Here is a 22,094-nt window from a genome sequence, read left to right as displayed (position 1 = left end):
CCTTTAAACAACATCTCACCCAAACCTCTGTGATTTATATCCATAGCTTAGATGATTATAACTCCCTTAGAGGTGAACATTAAGAAACAAAATAATGTGTGCAGACATTTAGTTGACGGTAAATATGCAATAAGTGACCGTCATTATTTATTACAAGGGTTGCCAACCTTTTTTTTAATTTTAAGAATTTAAAAATAATTTTTATTTTTTAAATTTAATTTTTTTTTTTTGCGGTACGCGGGCCTCTCTCTCACTGCTGTGGCCTCTCCCGTTGCGGAGCACAGGCTCCGGACGCGCAGGCGCAGCGGCCATGGCTCACGGGCCCAGCCGCTCCGCGGCACGTGGGATCTTCCCAGACCGGGGCACGAACCCGTGTCCCCTGCATCGGCAGGCGGACTCTCAACCACTGCGCCACCAGGGAAGCCTAATTTTTATTTTTTAAACAATTTTTAAAGGTTACACTCCATTTACGGTTATTACAAAATATTGGCTGTATCCCCCGTGTTGTAAAATACATCCTTGTAGCCTATCTTATACCCGATAGTTTGTACCTCGCACTTTCCCAGGCAAACTTTTTCTATAAAGGGCTGAATAGTAAAGATTTTACTCTGAGGGCCATACGGTCTGTGTAGCAACTACTCAATTCTGCTGCTGCGGTTGAAAGTAGTTACACACAATGTATAAATGAGTGCATATGGCTGGGTTCCAATAAAACTTCATTTACCGGATTTGGCTGGTAGTTTGCCCGTCCCTAATTATTATAATAATTTAGCCTGGGAGAAGCCATCATGAAGTATTGGGCAGATCGATCATAAAAAAAATGGAGAATTGCTTTACAGATACTGTGTTCTCATCCATCAGGTATGCGCTGAGCGCTCACTATGTGTCTGGTGCCCCGTAGGCGGTGCCGTAGATATAAGAACAACAAAAAAGTCCATTATCCCGTGTAGGCTTCCTTCAAGTTTAAAAAAATATATTTTTTATAAATTTACACAAAGATGATACATTTGTTAGCTGATTATTAGTAGCTGAAAGAGATAAAAGTACTAATTCCAGAAGGTATGTCTGAAAAATTTTTTTGCTTATTAAAATTTGTATTCAATTAGAAAAACCTGAAAATACGGAACGTTATAAAGAAAACAAGAAAAAAATCCCATTGTAATTTCATCACCCTCAGCTAACAACTTTCAAAACATGGTGTGTTTCCTTCTAGTCTTTTTAATGACTTCCTGACTCATAATTTACATACCATAAAGTTTACCCAGTTGAAGAATATAATCCAACGATTTTTAGTAATTTTATAGAATTGCACAACCATCACCAGAACCCACTTTTAGAAAAATGTCTTTTCTTCCCCTGAGGTGAAGCTGACATAAGCTGCACATAATTAAAATACATAATTTGATAAGCTTTGACATATATATGTACCCGTGAAACCGTCACCACAATCAAGACTGCAGGACTATGCAACATTGCCTAAAGCTTCCTTGAGTTTCTCTGTAATCCCTCCCTTCTGCTTGGCCCCCTCCCCCGCATCACCACAGACTGGTTTTTTTTAATCACTTTAGATTAGTTTGCATTTTCTAGAATTTTATAAGTTGAATTATACAGTATGGACTTTTTAATGTCTACTTTCTTTCACTGAGCGTATTTATTTTGAGATTTATCCATGTTTTAGTGTGTATCAATAATTCATTTCTTTGTATTGCTAAATAGTATTCCATTGTATGAATACACTACAATTAGTTTATCTGCTCACCTCTTGATGGACGTTTTTATTGTTTCTGGTTCTTGGCTCCTACAGATAGAGCTGCTCTGAATATTTATATGTAACCCTTCGTATGGACGCATGTTTTCATATCTCTTGTGAAAATACCTAGGAGTGAAATGCTTGAATCATAGGGTAGTTATATATCTAACTCCTTAAGACACTACCAGACTGTTTTCCAAAGTGTCTGTACATTTTATGTTTCACCTCTGCAGTGCATGAGAGTTCTAATTGCTTGACATCCTCACCAGTACTTGGTATAATTATCTTTTTAATTTTAACCATTTGAATAGGAGTTTAGTGGTATCTCATTGTGGTTTTTTAAAAATTGAAGTGTAGTTGATTTACAATGTTGTGTTTCAGGTGTACAGCAGAGTGATTCAGATATATAAATATATATATATATATATATACACATTTTTTTCAGATTCTTTTCCCTTATAGGTTATTACAAAATATTGAGTAGAGTTCCCTGTGCTATACAGTAGGTCCTTGTTGGTTATCTATTTTATATATAGTAGCGTGTGTATTTTAATCCCAAACTCCTAATTTATCCCTCCCCCCCTCCCCCTTGGTAACCATAAGTTTAATTTCTATGCCTGTGAGTCGATTTCTAATAAAACTGTCTTTTTGCCCCCAAATTACAATGAAAACATTCTTGACTTAATTGTTTTTCATGCTTTCACGGTAGCTATCCTTGTGGTCCTTCCTGAGGACTAGATTAAATTTATAGACAGTGGTCACTCACAGGTGGCCAATTTGATGTTTTAAAGCCACAGCACATTACCCTCCCCGCCACCATGCCCCAGGTATGAATTAAGTGCAGCTGGCTGTTTCCATATGTACTTGTGTGTTTCCTTTTAGACTACAAATGACTTTGAAAGTATTTCTAAGGAAAGATGGTGAGTGTCAACCAACTATGGTTTGCTACGGTAGAGAGGAAAAAACGCTCGGAATCTACTTAAAGCCATCTCCCTCATCTTCTCATCTGTGACCTAAGATGCTCTCTGAATGTTTTAGCAAAGTGATAGACTCTTCCCTGACTGCTGTGGCAGCTCTTTTTTTTTGCTGTCAGGCCTGTGTCAAAATAACTGAATCACTTAAAAGAAAAAAAAAGTGGCTGCTCAAAATAACCGAGATCAGAGGTCTCTTATCTGCCTGTGCTTGTGAGTGGAAGGCATGAGTGAGGGAATATTTTCCTTCAACCTGGCGCCCTGGTGCTATGAAGTTCCTTGGCTAATTTTCAAGAAGCTGCGCAAGTTGAGTGTCAGTTGGTGTGACTGCTGCTGTATTGCAGCGAAGTGTGGCTTGCTTTTCATGTCCTCTCGTTGTGTATAGTAGCTGTGCTACCAAATATATTCAAGAAGGCGACCTCCTATCACTATGTCCCAGATGGGTTTGGTGGTCATTTGAGGACCTTAGGCAAGTATGCAAAACGTTTCTCTGTGGGAGCATCCTGGGTGTGAGCCCAGGTCCTGAGACTGAATTTTTTTTTTTTTTTTTTTTTTTTTTGTGGTACGCGGGCCTCTCACTGTTGTGGCCTCTCCCGTTGCGGGGCACAGGCTCCGGACGCGCAGGCTCAGCGGCCATGGCTCACGGGCCCAGCCGCTCCGCGGCATGTGGGATCTTCCCGGACCGGGGCACGAACCCGTATCCCCTGCATCGGCAGGCGGATTCTCAACCACTGCGCCACCAGGGAAGCCCCTTGAGCCTGAATTTTACTTGTAACCTAAACCCCTGTCAGCATCAGTTCCTAGCGGCATGCACCGCCATGTGGGTCACTGAGAAAGTAGGTCCTGCCCCAGAGGGGACATTGGGAAGTGATGGATAGAGAAGGATGAATGAATGAGTAGTGGGAGGTGGAGAGCAACACGGATGCAGGGGCTGGTCCATTAAAGGTCAAGTTCAAATGAGGGTATGGCAAATCCAGGCCAGTTACAAAGAGGCTCTGAGGATTTGGGAAGCCCAGCAGGGGAGGGTGGTGGCCCACGGAGGGCCTGGCAGAGGTAAGGGTCAGGCCTGGAGTGGGGTGGGGTGAGGGCCAGTGCTCTGTGACGGTAAAGCACGGGAAGGACGTCTGTCTAACCCAGCACTTCATGGGAAAGGGAACTTGTTCTCGCGGAACTGACATTCCAGTGGGAGAGACAGGTAAGGAGCAGCTCCCCCCCCCCCCCCCCCCAGCTCCCAGGCGTCCTGTTGTACGGTGACCGTGTGCCACAGTGAGAACTCCAGCAGGGTCGGGTGATCAGACGGGGTGAGGGTGGGGAACGGGGTGTCCTGTTAGATATGGGGTGAGCGTTGGCTACTCTAAGGGGTGACATTTGAGCAGCGATCAGGAAGGAGTAGGGGCACGAGCCACATGGGGACCTGGGGGAACATATTCCACGGAGAAGAAGAGCATCTGATTGATTGGCCTGGGTTTGCCCCCTGTCCACTGATGAACCAACCACCAAGGAAGGACAGGGCTCCACAACTGACAGGCCGTCAGGACTGTGCGGTGAGGAGATGGACGGTCCCAAAGGACAGCGGAATGGCTTTTTTTGAAAGAAGGGAGCATGGAAACTGAACAGGTGGGAAGAAAAGATGTCCCCCCCCCCTTCCCGTCCCAGTTGAGGGTAGTGGTTCTTTCAGTGAATTCTGCCCATAAATGAGGAGAATGCGTGAGAAGGAGAATCGTTTAACACTCCCAAGAGCTGGGGACAGCAGGGATGAGGTGGCATGACATGGTACCCTGGACTCCCTCCCGGATGAGTTTCAACGACTCGTGTGGGAGGGAGAGGGTGAGGGGAGGGGACTGGGAGGAGAGAAACAAGTGCTCAGGAGGCCCAGGACCAGGGCCCTGATTTCCCTTTCTAGAAGGCCTGCCCTCCACTGCACAGTGGAAGTAACTTGCTCCTCAACAACAGAAAGATCACTTCTTAAGGATGCTGAATGCGGGGGTGGGGGGGAAGCCAGTGAGATGCTGCTGTCCACCCTCACTGTCTCAGAGCAGCGGACCGGCGGCCTGCACACAGCTGGGTGCCGAGGCCCCCGGGGGGACGGGGACAGCGGCGGTGATGGTCTCTCTTCTCTGCCTCCCCCCCGGGTGTGAGGTCACCCGCAGTTCCCCGAGCACGTCGAACGCTTCCAAATCCCCACGCCTGTGCCACGCGAACCCCTCAGCCGCTGGCGTCCTGTCTCCTGTCCTTGCAGGCTTAGGTCAGGAGCCCTCTTTTCCATGAAGCTCTCTCTGTCCTCTCTCCTCAACCGTTGCAACACATTGTTCTTCCCCTGTGGTCCACAGCGCGTCGTTGGTGTTGGTTGTATTTCATCCCTGAGCCCTGAATCATAGTTGGTTTTCCATGTTTCTTTCTGGGGGACCACGCACCCCTCTTATTCACCTTTGCAATGCCCCCTCCTTGTCCCAGGGCCTGGCATCACAGAGTGCATGGCCGAGTGAGTGACCTGTGACCCCGCGATGTGGAGCGCCGCCCAACCATTTGGGGTATGAGGCCAGGAAGGAGGTGACGGCGGAGCCCTCTGTGATACTGGGATCTTTGCTGGTTTTGATTGGGCCCCTCAGTTTCCCAGGTCCAGTGAGGCTCATGGATGCCTGACTGACCACTGCGAGGAGTTCTGGCGTCTTTTCTTGGGATTTAGGGTGTAGGGGAGGGAAACTTACCACCCCAGTATCTCTCTGGAGTGAGATTATTTCGAGCTGAAAATAATCAAGGCCCAAAAGACTCGGGAAGAACATTTGACCTTCCCCCTAAGTGCATAGAAGTGTCGATAGAGGACCTGTTCCAGGAAGGGAGCTATCACTGTAGATAACCATGGAGGCACTAGGTGTGTGGACAGGGAGGAACCTAGCAAAGTCTGTTTGTTAAAATTCCTCTCTGTGTCCCGGAGTCTCTGCCTGGCCCAGCAAGCATTCATTTACCAAATCTTTGCCTTTCCATCTCCATGTGCAATTGCCTTCCTCCCCTTTGAGGTCCCAAACCACTACCCCCAACATCCTCTTTTGTCTTTAGCTGAACTTGGTGTTTAAGGCTTTGGCCTTGGCATAATGGCTTTGGCCATTTTGGTGAGTTGAGTTTTCCTGAGTCTCTCCCATGTATACATGTTATTAAACTTTTGTGTGATTTTTCTCCTGTTAATCTGATTCATGTCAGTTGAATTCTTAGACCAGCTAGAAGAACCTAGAAGGGCAGAGAAAATTGCCTGCTCTCCGACGACGGGCAGGTTGAGTTTCCCAACACAGATTCCGTAGACTTCAGAGAGCTGCTGCCTGGGTTGCAGCTGATCTCACGGAACAACCTTATCTGAGATAATTTTGTAGCCAAGTTGGGCTTTTGTGATGATGAGGAAGGAGGGCCTTTCAACTCTGCCAGAAATGGAGAAACGGAGGTGTCCGACTGCAGGGGAGGAACAGGTGCAGGCTGGCGTCGCAGGGTGCATTGCGCTTCTTCTCTCAGGGAGCCACTGGGAAGGTAGATTAACCCATAGGACCCTCCCCAGGGCAGGCGGAACTGAACGAGGTGCCCTCTGGCTTGTTTTTTTCACTCTGTGGGCCTGGCTTGTCTTACTGTTAGTGCTTATTCATCGGAGACCTTGGATTTAGAACTTGAATGTTCTCATTACTGGATAATTCGAGACAACAATCATAGGGTCCAGCTAATCAAATAAGCCGTGTGCAAAGCGAGCCTTGAGCCCAGGGCGGAATTAACCCTGAGTCGCTCAGGCTGCCATCCCTAACTGGCCGGAGGAACCATGCAGGACAGCTGGGACAGGACCACAGAGACAGTGGCGAGGTGGGTCCAGATGTGATACGAGGCCCAGCCCAGCTTCTAACAAGCTACTGCTAAAACTGGTCACAACATAAGCAAAATGTAAGAGAAGACTAAGATAAACAAAGACTGTTAAAAGAAGATCTTGTCAGAAGGATTTAAAAAAAGAAAGAGAAACCGCCAAATACAAAGTTCAAATTCAGGAGTTTAACAAGATTTAAGGTTTGAAATTAAACAAATTTTTAAAAATAAAAAAATTAGCCTAATAAAAATAAAGCTACAGAAGTAAGTAAACTTACTTAAGGTATGAGAACTAGAAGGTAATCAATGATTTAAAAGAAAAACTTGAAAGTTAATTAAAAAATAAAACCCGGATGAAAAGTGTTTTTAAAAAGATAAAATGCAAAACAAACAAACAGAAAATGGTTCTGAAGAACCTAGGGGCAGGACAGGAATAAAGACACAGATGTAGAGAATGGACTTGAGGACACGGGGAGGGGGAAGGGTAAGCTGGGACGAAGTGACAGAGTGGCATGGACACATATACACTACCAAATGTAAAATAGACGGCTAGCGGGAAGCAGCCGCATAGCACAGGGAGATCAGCTCCACAGGGAGATCAGCTCGGTGCTTTGTGACCACCTAGAGGGGTGGGATAGGGAGGGTGGGAGGGAGACGCAAGAGGGAAGAGAGATGGGAACATATGTATATGTATAGCTGATTCACTTTGTTGTAAAGCAGAAACTAACACACCATTGTAAAGCAATTATACGCCAATAAAGATGTTAAAAAAAAAAGAATGGAATGGTCCAGCGTTCTCTCAAAGGGGAGGTGTGTGAGACCATCCACAGAGAGGGCAGGAAGAAAAGACTGGAACTTGTATTTATGTTTCTATTGTTAGCTCATCGAACAGCCTGTCTTCTCAGTACAAGCTCCTCATCATGAGAAAAAAACCCATTGATGGTATAATCACATCTGATGAGACACAGTCAAAAACCATGAAATTACCAAGTTCACTATATGAAATATGGATTGACATCTACGTCATTAGCTAGTGTTCCAAGGGATGATAGACACTGAGGAAGAGTTTGTCACTGACAGCTGTTGTTACTGGCCATAGACGGTGCAGACTCCGTGGTGGTGATGGAAGTAATGAATAATGGGAGTGAGTGTGGGTGAGGCCGCCTATACTGCTGGGTACGGGGGACACAGCAGTGAACCCCTCCGTCAGGCGCCCCCGATCTCGTGGAGCTTACGGTCTGGTCGGGGAGAACAGGGGATCAACGAGATGAACCAAGGAGAGATAAAGTGTGTTAGGTGGTGATACATGCTGAGGAGAAACATGAATCAGAGAAACGACGGGAAGGATGGGGGAAAGGGTTGTAACTTTTTAGATGACATGGCCGAGGGAGGTCTCGGTGAGAAGGGACAGAGTAATTACCTGGAGGGACGCAGGGAATGAACCATGTGGCTGTCTCTGGGCAAGGCACCCCTGCCCGCCACGCACAGAGCAAGTACTAACGTGGGAACGTGTCAGGAAGGATGAAGAAGATGAGGAGGTCAGTACACCTGCAGCCCATTGAATAGCTGGGGGATGGAGACCAAGGGGTGGGGCGAGGGTCCCTGCAGCCACGTGAAAGGACTTGGGCTTTTTTCCTGGGAGTGGAATGGGGAGACCTTGGTGGGTGTGAGCCGAGAAGCGATGTGATCTGGCTCGTGTTTCTAGAGGATCAGTAAGGTTGCTGTGTTGAAAATACTTTGGAGGGAAGTAAGGACAGGAGCACAGAGACCAGCTGGAAGGTCTCAAGCAATTTTCCAGGTGAGCGACGATGGTGGCTTGGGCCAGGGTGGAGGTACGGAGCGGCGTATTTGGACCTGATTTGATGGTAGAACCAAGAGGATTTACCAATGTAGATTCGAGCTGTGAGACAGAGACTAATGGTGCATACACAGTATTTTACTGAAAAGTACGCTGGGGGTACATGCTTCAAAGCCTCTTGCTGGTAGGGATGTGTGAGAAGAATTGTGGAGGCCACTGGGAGAGACCATATATTGTTACAGGGATCTTGAGGAGAGAGATCGCTCAGGGGAGGATGGTCGGTGCCAGACGGGGTTAAACCTTGAAGAATGGGTGGGATTCAGGGGGATAGAAAGGCCTGGGGCGCACCCTGGGAGCCGCAGAGGAAGGGAGCTGGCTCTGCCCAGGCCTGTTCTGAATCAGTCAGCGTGGGGCCCGAGCACAGACAGTAGGTTTTAGGGTTGAAATGGTAGCAGACCAACTCGTGCTGCCCTTGAACTCCATATCCCCATATCTCCTCCGTCTTGCGTCTCCCGCCCACCCTCCCTATCCCACCCCTCTAGGTGGTCACAAAGCACCGAGCTGATGTCCCTGTGCTATGCGGCTGCTTCTCACTAGCTGTCTATTTTACATTTGGTAGTGTGTATATACGTCCATGCCACTCTCTCACTTCGTCCCAGCTTACCCTCCCCCCCCCACCCCATGTCCTCCAGTCCTGATTGGGAATTTTTTTATTTTTGTATTTTTATTTATTTATTTATTTTTGGCTGTGTTGGGTCTTCGTTTCTATGCGAGGGCTTTCTCTAGTTGCGGTGAGTGGGGGCCACCTTTCATTGCAGTGCGTGGGCCTCTCACTGTCGTGGCCTCTCTTCTTGCGGAGCACAAGCTCCAGACGCGCAGGCACAGTAGCTGTGGCTCAGGGACCTAGTTGCTCCGTGGCATGTGGGACCTTCCCAGGCCAGGGCTCGAACCCATGTCCCCTGCATTGGCAGGCAGATTCTCAAACACTGCACCACCAGGGAAGCCCCTGATTGGGAATTTTTGACTGAGAGAGTTAGTGGTTTGCTTTGACAATTTGCTCCTCTAAAAAGCTCTGAATAAGTGCCACTAGTTAATGAATGAACAAATGTTAACTCAGTGGCTAGAGTGACTTATTTACTAAATGGGACTATAGTAGTAAGTTATTATATATACATATATGTATGATATATATTCATAAATATATAAACATATATTTACGTATTCAGCATAGTTATTGTACTGTATTATATAGTATAACCTGTAGTATAGTTATATAGATGTACCTAGACGTATTTCTGTTAATGAGAGTGATTCCATTGGACCTAACATTGTTTGCTATATAATAAAAATGAATTTTTCCTATTCTTTAGGTGAATTTTAAAAAGCTTGATCTATAGTTCACAAAGCAGTTCAGGTTTCTTGGTGCACGTGATTTCAGTGGTTTTCCATTCACCGGCTGAGTGAGCCGTCCTGCCAGCACACCTCCTGCACGTGGCTTCTGGCTTCTTGGCACTTCAGCATGTTGCACGCGAGTGACCCAGGCATAAAGAGTATGGCGGAAATACCTTTTCCTCCATCTGTGTTTGTAAGACAGTCTCTTTCACGCCAGAAGAACAATTTTGGGGAGATGATTTGTGTCACATTTTGTCCTCATTACAGTTTTGAATTGTAAATGATGCTGGTTTGCCTAGAGGTCTAAGCATATATTTTATCTTCATGTGCTTATGGGAATACCTGAGACTGAAAAAATACTTTCTATTCTTGAGTTCTGTTTTAGGCTATAAACGGAGAGGTTAGTTAACAAGATATTTATCAAAATTCAAATTTTGTTTTATTAAAAGCATGCGTCCAGAAGAATGCCAGTTACTTGCTGCTATGCCTCGGTTCTTCATTTCCAAACACAGATGGAGAAGTCGAAGAACCTAATGTCTTATTGTTACAATCCTATGATTCTGTAAGATAAATAAACACCGTACTTTTCTCTTTTGAAATGGTGAGGAAAGTGTGAGCAGGTGTTAAATTACTGTCTGTAGTTATAAGTTACAGGAAGTATAAGGTTATTTACTGTTTATTTAGGTGCAGCTGATAAAGTCAGGCGAAGGGATTCTGACTAGTCCAAATTTGCTTTCTGGTAAATAGGTACTATTTAAAGGATATGACAAATGACTCATTTATTCTTTGGTTAAAATGCACGAAAGCAACAGAAATGAGAAGCATGTATCACCTGAGTTTATCATGCCTTGCACACAAGGGTATCTTAGAAGTGTTTATTGATTTGTCCCCAAATAACTGAGTTTCAACAGGGGGAAACGTGTTTGGAGTGCAGCTAGATTTTTCTATGACTTTCAAGGAATTTCCTATTCTACCTCAAAATTTACAAATGGGCAATATGTTATTTATTTTAAAAATTTCAATCGCAGCAGGGAAAGCAATATAAAGAAATGACAGTGCATCTGTTGTTGTCTTTTTTCCTATAAGCCCATTTTGATGGCCACATTTTTTTGGACAGAATGACAACCTTTCTGCTCTACTGACAGTAAACACCCCTCTCCCTTTGGACATGTGCTTTAAAATTTTTTCAAATTCAGCTGTACATTAGTGCTTTCCATTTGGACTGTCTCACTCATGCCATTTAAGGAGATTTATTAACCTTTAAGTAATATTCCTCGTTTAACAATAAACCAAACACACTGTGAGGTCTTCTTTGATTCTCAAGTGGTGATTTGAAGATATTAGTGCTTTGAGGGTGCTGAATCCAGCTTCATGGCAAAACTGGCCTCGAGTTCCCTCAACCCATTAGAATCTTCTAGCTGGGATGAGGGACATCTACTTCTTTCTCTTTTCTTATCTTGAGGCTACCTGTTAGCCTCTCTTGGTTATCTAGTGACTGCCTTAATAACTAGCCCAGGTCTGTACTTTCAGAAGTAACCAAAGAAGTTGTGATGTTCTAAGAGGACAACAGGCAACGGTTGAGTAAAGGACATGGTTTGAAACCCAAATGTCAACATAGACAGGATCTCTAAAGTTCTCTGTTTTTGGAAGTTGTTAACTGGATTTAACTGTGACATATGCATGGTATGACTGAAATTAGACAACTACTGAAACAAATGACACGATGTTATATTTCACATTTCCCCTTCTGTCTTCTCAGCCATCATGTATGTCATGGGAGCACTTGGTCCTGCAGTGGGATATTTATTAGGTGGACTTCTTATTGGTTTTTACGTTGATCCCAGAAGTCCCGTTCACCTTAATCAGGATGACCCTCGTTTCATTGGAAACTGGTAAGAATCGTTTATTAAATGTTTCATTTCACTTGGTATTATGATAGAGTCATAGTCCCCTTGTAGTTAAAATAAGAATTTCCCCAATGGGAAGATGAAAAATAGCTAAACGTCACCTAGGAGGGGTTGGCAGGCAAGATAATAATCCCCGAAGATATCCTTGTCCTAATCCCCAGAACCTATGAATGTGTTACCTTCACATGGCAGAAGGGATTTTGCTGATGTGAATAAGTGTAGGCTCTTGAGATGGGGAGATTATCCTGGATGATCCGAGTGGGTCCAGTATAATGACAAGGGTCCTCACAAGGGAAAGAGAGAAGCAGGAGGGTCAGAGTAAGAGAAGGAGACTTGATGATTGGAGCAGAGGTTGGAGTGATTGATGTGCCTCAAAGATGGAGGGAGAGGGCTTCACTGGTGGCGCAGGGGTTGAGAGTCCGCCTGCCGATGCAGGGGACGCGGGTTCGTGCCCCGGTCCGGGAATATCCCACGTGCCACGGAGCGGCTGGGCCCGTGAGCCATGGCCACTGAGCCTGCGCGTCCGGAGCCTGTGCTCCGCGAAGGGAGAGGCCACAACAGTGAGAGACCCGCGTATCACAAAAAAAAAAAAAAAAAAAAAGATGGAGGGAGGGACCATGAACCAAGGAATGCAGGTGGATTGCAGAAGCTAGGAAAAGCAAGGAGCCAGGTTTTCCCCTGGAGACTCCAGAAGGAATGCAGTCCCGCCAACCCAGTTTTTACTTCTGACCTCCAGAACTCTAAGATGATACATTTGTGTTGTCTTAAGCCATGCCGCCTGTGGTGATTTGTTATAACAGCAATGGGAAACTAACCCAGAGGAGTCGGGAACATCAGTTTAATCCACGCTCTTTAGGTTTGAGATGGCTGTTTTCTTTCTTTTTTTTTTTTTTAATTTATTTTATTTTATTTTTGGCTGCATTGTTGCTGCACACGGGCTTTCTCTAGTTGCGGCGAGTGGGGGCCACTCTTTGTGTGGTGTGTGGGCTTCTCATTGCGGTGGCTTCTCTTGTCACGGAGCACAGGCTCTAGGCGCGCGGGCTTCAGTAGTTGTGGCACGTGGGCTTCAGTAGTTGTGGCTTGTGGGCTCTAGAGCACAGACTCAGTAGTTGCGGTACACGGGCTTAGTTGCTCCATGGCATGTGGGATCTTCCCAGACCAGGGCTCGAACCTGTGTCCCCTGCATTGGGAGGTGGACTCTTAACCACTGCGCCACCAGGGAAGCCCCGAGATGGCTGTTTTCTTCATAGCAGAGTGAAGGAAAAGGGGAACGCGGCTGTGTCGGAACTTTCCTGTGTACTTTAATCACAGCTTTCATTATCTTTTCTGTGCCTTTAAAAAAATATTTTCTCCCACTTCCTTATTATAGTTGTGTTTCTGCTTTGTCCTTCTCCACTGCCCAGGACTCTAGCCCTGCGTTTCCACTGTCCCACGCTTAGTGAATCTTTTCACTCGGTAACAGTTCCTTTCCTTGGGTGTGCTGGAGATGTAGCCACTCTCTCACTTGCTAGCCTGTAATTGTCTTGCTAAATAAGTAAGTTTGGGATTTAGAATGAGAACTCCGACTTTGCCTGATAGGTTACTTATCCGTATCTCCAAGGGCTGCATTTGAATTCTTCCCAATTCTCAACTTGAACATGACGAGTTATGTCTTCACGATTGCAAGCACTCGCTCAAAGTATCGGCATCCCAAATTCATTAAACGTGGATTGGTAATAGGCATACACTGATAAGAAATTTTCATTTTAGAACAGAGAATTGCATTCATTAGAAAATAGTGTCAAGTAATTACTTTCTAAAGAGTTTCTTAGACTACTTGTGTTCTCTCTGTGTTTCATTATAAGTTAGTAACCTCATAACTTGAGCTGTGTGAGAATAATGTTTAACACTATTTTCTAAGCAGTTAATAAATATTAATTAAATTATAGAACACCTGTTATTTTTATAAGTAAATACTCTTTGAAGGTGGAAGTGCTAAGATCTAGATGAGCCTGGCCTGGTAGAATTTTCCAATCATGCAAAAGGGAGTGTTCCCTTGTCAGCTGTAGGGGAATGACACAGGAATTTAAAGTTCTTGATCAATAGTGAAATTTTTGGCCTCTACTGTTTTCTTTGCAGTTCTGAAATAATTCAGAGTAAAGATTTTTTTTAAAGTTCTCAGAAAACTAGATTGTTAAAATATATCTATGAACATCCCATGTATAATCTGTGTTCTGTATAGATTTCCATGAGAAGAACATGGCAATAAGGGAACATCCGGAAGGAGAAAGGCAAGGAGGACAGCTCAGGGGCAAGGAGAGGGCAAGGAAGCAGGAGTTTTAAGATTACAAGTGCTTTATGCTGTTTTCTAAAAGTTTTCTTGTAGACATTAACCCAGTTGGTAGCACAGTGGAACAATTGAGTGCAGACCCTGAAGCCACACTCCCCTGGTTTTAAATCCCAGTCTGCCACCTAGTAACTGTGTGACCTTGGGGAAGTTACTTAACTTCCCTGAGCCCCCGGGGGTTGTTTTAATCCATGAAATGGAAATAGTTGCAGCACCTACTTGATAGGCTTGTTGTGAGGAATAAATGAGTCTATGTATGTGTATCTCTAAGCAGTTCTTCCTACATAATGTGTGTGAGCTATTATTCAGTCCTTTGAATTTAATCAATGTTCAAGTAGTTTTATTCATTTTAATGGCTCAGTATTCTACAAATGATAAAAGTTGTCAATGTAGAAATGTATACTAGGGGGGGTCTCTTTGAAAATGAATTTTGTTTATTGAGTAGCTCTGTTTGTAACAGACTTCTACATTGAACAAAGACAGAGTTATTTGATACAATGTTAGTTTCTGTGGTGCCTAGTGGCAATGATAGGTTATTTGGTAAATATATGCTGGAAGGGGGAAGGAAGGAATGAGTGAATAATGCTAATATCAGTCGGGTGCTGTGTATCAAGCATTATTCTAAGAGCTTTACCAACATTTTCATTGAAGCCTTATAACAACCACATGTAGTCACTAAGAGTGTGCCCATTTTGCAGATGAGGATGTTGATGATCAGCGACTTGAACACCTTGCCCAAAGTCTCAGAGTCAGTGGGACCTGGACAAGAAATTGAGTCCAGGGTGGAGGTTTTAGTCAAGGTACTTTACTGTCCTCCCTTCATGAATAGTCTCTGAGTAATGGTTCATGAAAGGGAGTCAGGAGCCCTGGCTTTTCAATTTTAGCTCTTACTGATGTGTCTTTTTCCAACATCTAATGGACACTTCCTTGCCTTACTTAGCTTTTCCCCAGGTCCTGTTTAGCACCACCATTATATCACGTGTTAACTTCCATGTTACCGGAGACCAATTTGCTCTGCTTAGAAATGTCCCTAAACATTTTTTAATTTTTTTGTCTATTCACTATAATTCTTTCCCTTCTTCTGTTATCTTCTCCCTTTGGGGTACTCTGAGTGTATCTTTGATGTTTGCATATAATTTTAAGTCAATGGCTCTGGGTGGAGGTGGGAACCCTGAGTGCAGATCTACATAAAAAACAAAACTAGCTACCATGAATTTATTGTTGCTTTGGCGGCAGGCATTTTATTAGGTCTTATACATTGTCTTATTAATTTTGATGACCCCCCACCCCACAAAAGTTATTATTACTTCCCTTTCAGATGAGAAAGCCTGTTCAGAAAAGCAAACTAATTTCCCCAGGATCTTAGAGCTAGTAAGTGGGAAAGACAGGATAAAAACCCAGGTCAGGGGCTTCCCTGGTGGCGCAGTGGTTGAGAGTCCGCCTGCCGATGCAGAGGACACGGGTTCGTGCCCCGGTCCGGGAAGATCCCACGTGCCGCGGAGCGGCTGGGCCCGTGAGCCATGGCCGCCGAGCCTGCGCGTCCGGAGCCTGTGCTCCGCAACGGGAGAGGCTGCAACAGTGAGAGGCCCGCGTACCGCAAAAAACATAAAATAATAATAAAAAAACAACAAACCCAGGTCAGTCCGAAGGCACAGCTCAAGTACTGCCCCTCTTATAGTCTGCTGCCTGCCCTCTTCTGGAGAGAGCATGAGAGGTCCAGGAAACTCAGGGGTTCAGGGGACTTGAATGCAGAGTTTGCAGAAAGAAATTCAAGAAAGATAAAGGCAGGGCTGTGTTAGTAAAGTCCTCGTACGCAGCCAAGTACAAGAAGGGCCAGATATTATCATAGTATGTCCCTGCAGACAGATGGCTCTGTTTTTAAAACACCTATCTCATTCAATTTATTTATTTAGGAAATTTTTTGAGTACCTAACCTGTGTTAGGCACTGGGTTCGTGATTAAATACTGAATCATTGAGATTACTGGAAGTCTGCCCTGAGCAGTCTTCTAAAAATGAAAACTTTTTCTGATTGCTTTAATATCTTAATTGGATATAAAGTTAAGTATCTTTGAAAGTAGCACACTGGATTATTAATGATGGTTCTAGGAATCATTCTCTCAGTTAAGCTGTGACCTTTAGCAGCCGATAACAGCATTTTAATAGAAACACTTATTTCCTAAAAATGAATTTTCACTTTGCAGTTGGTCTATATTCTTACTGGGTTATATTCAACATGAATGCTTAGAATGCTGTTTGCGTTCTGATAAAAATGGATGGGAAAGTATTGATACAGAGGCCAGAATCGGAGCGTTTATGAACTTGGAAACTTTGAGGACAGAGTTTGGAGTTGAGGAATCCTAGCTGGAAAGTTAGTGACCCTGTTAAGCAGGACCAGGGACCTCTATTTGGTAAAAAAAAGGTTGAAAGGGGACTGAAAACTTGCCCTTGGGGAATTATGCAGGCAAGAAGCCCAAGGCCTTTAACACATGTTCTAATACAGGACTAGAATTAGAGATCTACTCTGTATTTGCTTCCTAGTTTCCTCAGCGTGGCAACCTCAGATGAGTCTAAAGACAGAATTCTACATAGCTCAAGTCCCACTTCTCAAGTTCCAGATCAGTGCTACTCAAAGTGTGGTCCCCGGCCACTGCTGCCCACCAGCAGTTACTGGTCTGTGGCAGAATATGGGCTGAAATTGAGAGTAAATGTTGAGAAACTTAAAAAAAAATTTTGACAGAGTAATTTTGTGTCTGACACATTGACTTCCCTTCTGAATTTTTATAACATTCATCTTCTATACCACATGATCTAACAATTGTGGACATTCTTGCATTTCTTGGAATTGCTTGGGATCATTTCTTATATCTTTAGCTCGCTTACAAGCAGATTGTAAGTTCTTGAAGGCAAAGATTGAGTGTAAATGTCTTCAGCTCCGCTCATACTTGGTTAAGTTTGGGAAGACCAGCTAAGAAGGGTTAATACATTCTTAAGTGCTTGCAGAAAAATATTTGAATGCCGTCCGCAATGTGAAATACATTTCATACCACATATTAATGGTTTTCTTCTAAGAAAAAAGTGTCCATATTGGTCCAGAAAGCATGCTATAGACTCTATGTTATTTTTCTCTTAAATTTATGAGCTATTAGATGCACACTGTAGTAGGACTAACAATTTTAATTAGCAGAACTAGCATATATGTGCTCAAAAATACTTGAATTGGATGAAATTCTAGTCAGGCTGCTGATTGTAATAGTCATTATAATACTAGCGTAATTACTGGGTAGATTTCTCATTTATACCGCAGAAAGGGAGGATTCCCTACTATATTTTCTTAGGTTGTCTGACTTCTTACTGCTGTACACTTGATGAAGGTAAAAAGTTTTCTCTGGGGAAATTTATCACCACAAACTTCTACTTTGCTAATTTGTTCACACTCATAATACCAAAGCCATAAATGCTATTCACATTTCCCAATTTTTTAGGTGGAGTGGATTCCTCCTTTGTGCCATTGCAATGTTTCTTGTGATATTCCCAATGTTTACTTTTCCAAAAAAGCTTCCTCCTCGACACAAGAAAAAGAGAAAGAAAAAATACTCTGCTGATGTTGCTGGTGACGATGACGTTATGAAGGAGAAACCAAACAATTGTGAAGAAGTGGACAAAAAAGTTTCTTCTATAGGATTTGGAAAGGATGTCAGAGGTAAAGTATATCTTTTGAATAAATACGTGCATGGAGCTTCCGATCAGTGCTACTCAAAGTGTGGTCCCCGGCCGCTGCTGCCCACCAGCAGTTACTGGTCTGTGGCAGACTATGGGCTGAAATTGAGAGTAAATGTTGAGAAACTTAAAAAAAAAAATTTGACAGAGTAATTATGTGTCTGTTGAATCTAATAACAACAATAATAAATTGGGCTTAAATTTTGTATGTTTTAAATATTTCATTTTCGAGTAATTCATCTTTAATGTATCTTGCAAAAGTATCAGTAACAATAGACTAGAAATAATCATTTAAAAATAGTCCTTCGTCACAGATAGTTTGAGAAGCACTGATTTAGGTGCTAAAGGTGAAGACTTCATACTGTAATTAGAGATGTCTGGTTTTTAAAATAATTATTGCAGTATGCAATGGATGGTTTGTCTCAGGGGACCACGCGTTTGATAGTGTGGCCTGATCCTTACTTACATAAATATAAAACGTACCCCTAGGAAAGCATCTTGTTCCACAGTGGCTCTGTCAGATCTTGAAAGTGGCCATGGAGAAGGGCAACCAGGGGATGGGTCTCCAAACCCAGCATAAAAACGTCCAGAGAGTTCCAGTGATGTGTACTGGTCTAATTTTTCATCTTTCTCTCTCTTAAAAATAATGACTTTATTAGAGCCAGATTAGGCAATCTCAAATCTAAACAACCTAATCTTAACCAAGCCATTTTTGTTCCATATTCAATACCTCTGTTGAATGGCAATAAATCCCTTTATTCCAAGAAACCTATAATGCTACATTCCCATTAGTTCCTGCTTATTTCTTGAATTCTCTGAATTGATTTTTCTAACTTACGAAGCATAATATTTGTCAAGTGCTTACATCAGTTAACGTTGTTTTAGGGTAAATGTACCTACGCACATTATCAGCTCATTTTATTTTTATTTTTTTATTTTTTTTCGGTACGCGGGCCTCTCACTGTTGGGGCCTCTCCCGTTGCGGAGCACAGGCTCCGGACGCGCAGGCGCAGCGGCCATGGCTCACGGGCCCAGCCGCTCCGCGGCACGTGGGATCTTCCCGGACCGGGGCACGAACCCGCGTCCCCTGCATCGGCAGGCGGATTCTCAACCACTGCGCCACCAGGGAAGCCCCTATCATCTCATTTTAACATATGTACACAGTAAAGGCAAAGAGGAACCTTTCAGGCCTAGAAGGAAGTTACGAATATATTATGGAACTGTCCCTGCAGCCTAAGAATGGTTAGATTGGACTATTTTTAAAGACTATATTTGTTCAAAGCAGTGAAGTGACATTTCATTGGAGATGCTTCTTCCCAGTTAAGTTTTAGATTTGCCTTCCCCGCTCCCTCCTCATTATTTTGGGACAATGTGTACTTTTGGAACTGCCAAAATTACCTCTTCTGCTCTCATAACATAAAAGATTCTCTGGATGGTAGCTCTTACCCTGTGGACCAGTCCATCATTTTTCGTGGATGCATGATGGACCATAATACTACCAAGGGAGTGACTTTTTTTTTTTTTTTTAAACAACCCAGTCGAGAGCAAAGTTGATGTTGAAAAATTTACAACATAGGAATAGACTAAGAGTTTTAATTTACAGAGACTATCAAGTAGACTCAAGGGGGGAAATAAAGGCTAAGCTAAAATGGTATATTTTATAGCTTAGAGGTAGATGGCTCGAATGTAGAATATATGCTCTGTTGGATAGTAGAGAAAAGGGAGAGAGAAGACTGATATGAAATACCAACAGCGGATACACCCGTTGATGGGAATGAAGTCCTTGGAGGAGCCAGTGTGAACAGTGCTTTCAGTGCCCCGTCTGTACTGTGGGACCTTCCCATTGTCAAGGTGGGGGACCTCCTGAAGGTCTGTGGGTCTTCTTTTGCTTGAAGGTCTTCTCTGTAGGCTGGGAAGGTGCTTGACTCCTGCAGACTTCAAGTGCCAAAGAATTAACACCCTGGCCTCCCACCCCTAAAGCCATCTTAACCAATGGCTGATAAACATTCCAGCTCCATCCCCTCATGGGTGAGACGATCCTGAGGTATGTTTCTAGATCCTTTATAAGCCACCCTTTCTTCCTCTGCATCACATCCACACTGCCATCCAGTGCTTCCTGAATCTCCCCAATAAACTGTTTGACCTTGAATCCTTAACTCAACTCCTGCTTTTGGGGGAAAGCTCACTTAGGCAGGCAGGTTCTAAAGTGGTAAAAGCCATCATGGGATTTTAAAATTATTTTTCAGAATTGAATCTATGTACTATTTTATTGGATGTCTTCTTGTACGGCTAAGGATTGTTCTTCTTCATCTTTTCTATGTTCAATTTGATGGCTCAGGATATTTTCTTTTAGAGGAAAGAATAAGAGGAGTCTTTTGACAGTGATGGGTAGTTGGCTTTTTTTTTTTTTTTTTTTTTTTTTTTTTGGGGTACGCGGGCCTCTCACTGCTGTGACCTCTCCCGTTGCGGAGCACAGGCTCCGGACTCACAGGCTCAGCGGCCATGGCTCACGGGCCCAGCCGCTCTGCGACATGTGGGATCTTCCCGGACCGGGGCACGAACCCGCGTCCCCTGCATCGGCAGGTGGACTCTCAACCGCTGCGCCACCAGGGAAGCCCGGTAGTTGGTTTTTAAAATCCATTTTCATTCTGGTTTTCTTGTCAGTATTTCTGATAAATTCTCAACTTTTTCACTCTATGCCTTAATTATGATGACTGATCTTACTTCGGCAGTGAACCTTCCTGATTAGGACGCAGATCTGGCTTATTTTATTACTTCTCCTTGCACTGGATTCTCTAATTGCATCTAGACCTGGAACTTCCAGAGACACTTTCTTTTGTTAGAAAGGAATCCTGTTTAAATGGGAATATAAAGTGAAAATGTTTTGCTGAAAATTATTCAAGTGATCTTGATGACATTGGAATAATGTTCAAATATAATATTTAAAATTAATTCATATATATCTTGCACATTTTGGTTTCTAATACCTTCACCTATAGGAAATGGCAGTCTAAAACTTAATCTGATTTTCAAAAAGATCAGTTAAATCTCTGGGAATCATTTCATCACTGACATAATTTGTATTACAAAGCTGAGATTCATTATTTAGGTCTTGAATGAAAGAGTGGTTGCTAAGATTCCATTTTGAGTTAAATCTGAGTTTGATTCCCAGATCTTCTTTTTCCTTGTCCTGTGTTTTGGAGTAAGGCTCCTTTTAGCCTTTATTTTATATTTGAAATCTGTACAGCAATATTAGCTTCTTCAAAGAGAAGGTGGAAAGGTGGCCAAGTTAGTATTTTGTAGTTCCTAAAAACAAAAATGATTTAGGCCATACAGAACGGTGCTCTTTGAGAAGTTTTATTGCAGAGAATGCAAGAAGAAAATACACTACACTCTCTACCCTCTGCCTCCACATTTTAATGATAGACATTGGGAAAATCTGACTCAGTGTTTCTAGATTCTTATTATAAATTATGCAGGAATGAGACTGTTTTAAAACACCACAAAGGAGAAAGTAGAATTTTTAGTGTGTCTGCATCACCTTCCCATAAAGAGATTAGCATTGATTGCTTCAATATTTTATGCTACCCATAAAAATAAACAGTTAAAATATTTAAGTGGATCAATTTTCCTGAGGTTTAAGGTCCAGCATTTTAAAAGTCTTCTAACTTTAACTGGGTATTTTCCTAAATAGAAAGCTTTGGGTAGCAGTTAATCGTAAGAAAATGTTTATTTTTGTGTCCACTTTTAACCTTTTAAGTTTCATTACTTGGCATTATTAATCAGCATAAAGTATAACAGACTTTCTCTGCTAGACTTTTGTTTGTGTTCAAGTAGAATATATTTATCATCCTAAGTAAAATAGCTACTCTGAGGTGATGCACTGATTGAAAGAGGCTGTTGGAAGTTATAGAGTATTGATCACTAGAGGGTGATGTTGTCATCATTTAATTCAATGACTATTCACTCTGTAGAAGCTGCTGTACTCCAAGCTGTGGCAGATCGGAGGATGAGTGAGCCATGGTTTGCCCTCAGAGAGCTTATAGTCCATTGAGGGAGGCAGGACAAGTACAGATGGAAATATGCTAATGGCCAAAAAGGAAGATGGTGCGTCAGAGGCTGATGGGGGAACATCTAGTTGAGGGATGAGGAAAGGTTTCATGGAGGAGGTGGGATTTGTGATGGACCTTGGAAGACCGGGAGAACGTCACTAGGTGGAGGTGGGATGGTGTGGGTATTCCAGTCAGAGAAAGCAAAGGCAAGAAGGTCAGACTGGGTGATGTATTTGAAAATGCTGAGCGAGTGTATTGTGGTTGGTGTGTTGGATGTGCACGGTGGAAGCCTGGGAGGGTAAGGTGGGACCATATTGTGCGTAGAGAGTTCTAACCTTAACTGAGT

The 22,094-nt window shown here is 43.3% G+C and overlaps 1 protein-coding gene across 3 annotated transcripts in view; it reads left to right on the top strand.

Annotated features, from left to right (window-relative positions):
- SLCO5A1 (solute carrier organic anion transporter family member 5A1) overlaps nucleotides 1–22,094 on the top strand; it is a 125,052-nt gene that overhangs the window by 37,632 nt on the left and 65,326 nt on the right. For all 3 annotated transcript variants that reach the window (XM_067017347.1, XM_059042699.2, XM_067017346.1), the window contains exons 3-4: nucleotides 11,505–11,637; nucleotides 17,462–17,679. In XM_067017347.1, the coding sequence (XP_066873448.1) occupies nucleotides 11,505–11,637; nucleotides 17,462–17,679 (351 nt within the window). The remainder of the gene's footprint in view (nucleotides 1–11,504; nucleotides 11,638–17,461; nucleotides 17,680–22,094) is intronic.

Source organism: Kogia breviceps, chromosome 17 (genome assembly GCF_026419965.1).
Source record: "Kogia breviceps isolate mKogBre1 chromosome 17, mKogBre1 haplotype 1, whole genome shotgun sequence".
Taxonomy (NCBI): Eukaryota; Metazoa; Chordata; class Mammalia; order Artiodactyla; family Physeteridae; genus Kogia; species Kogia breviceps.
This window is presented reverse-complemented; position numbering and strand designations above follow the sequence as displayed.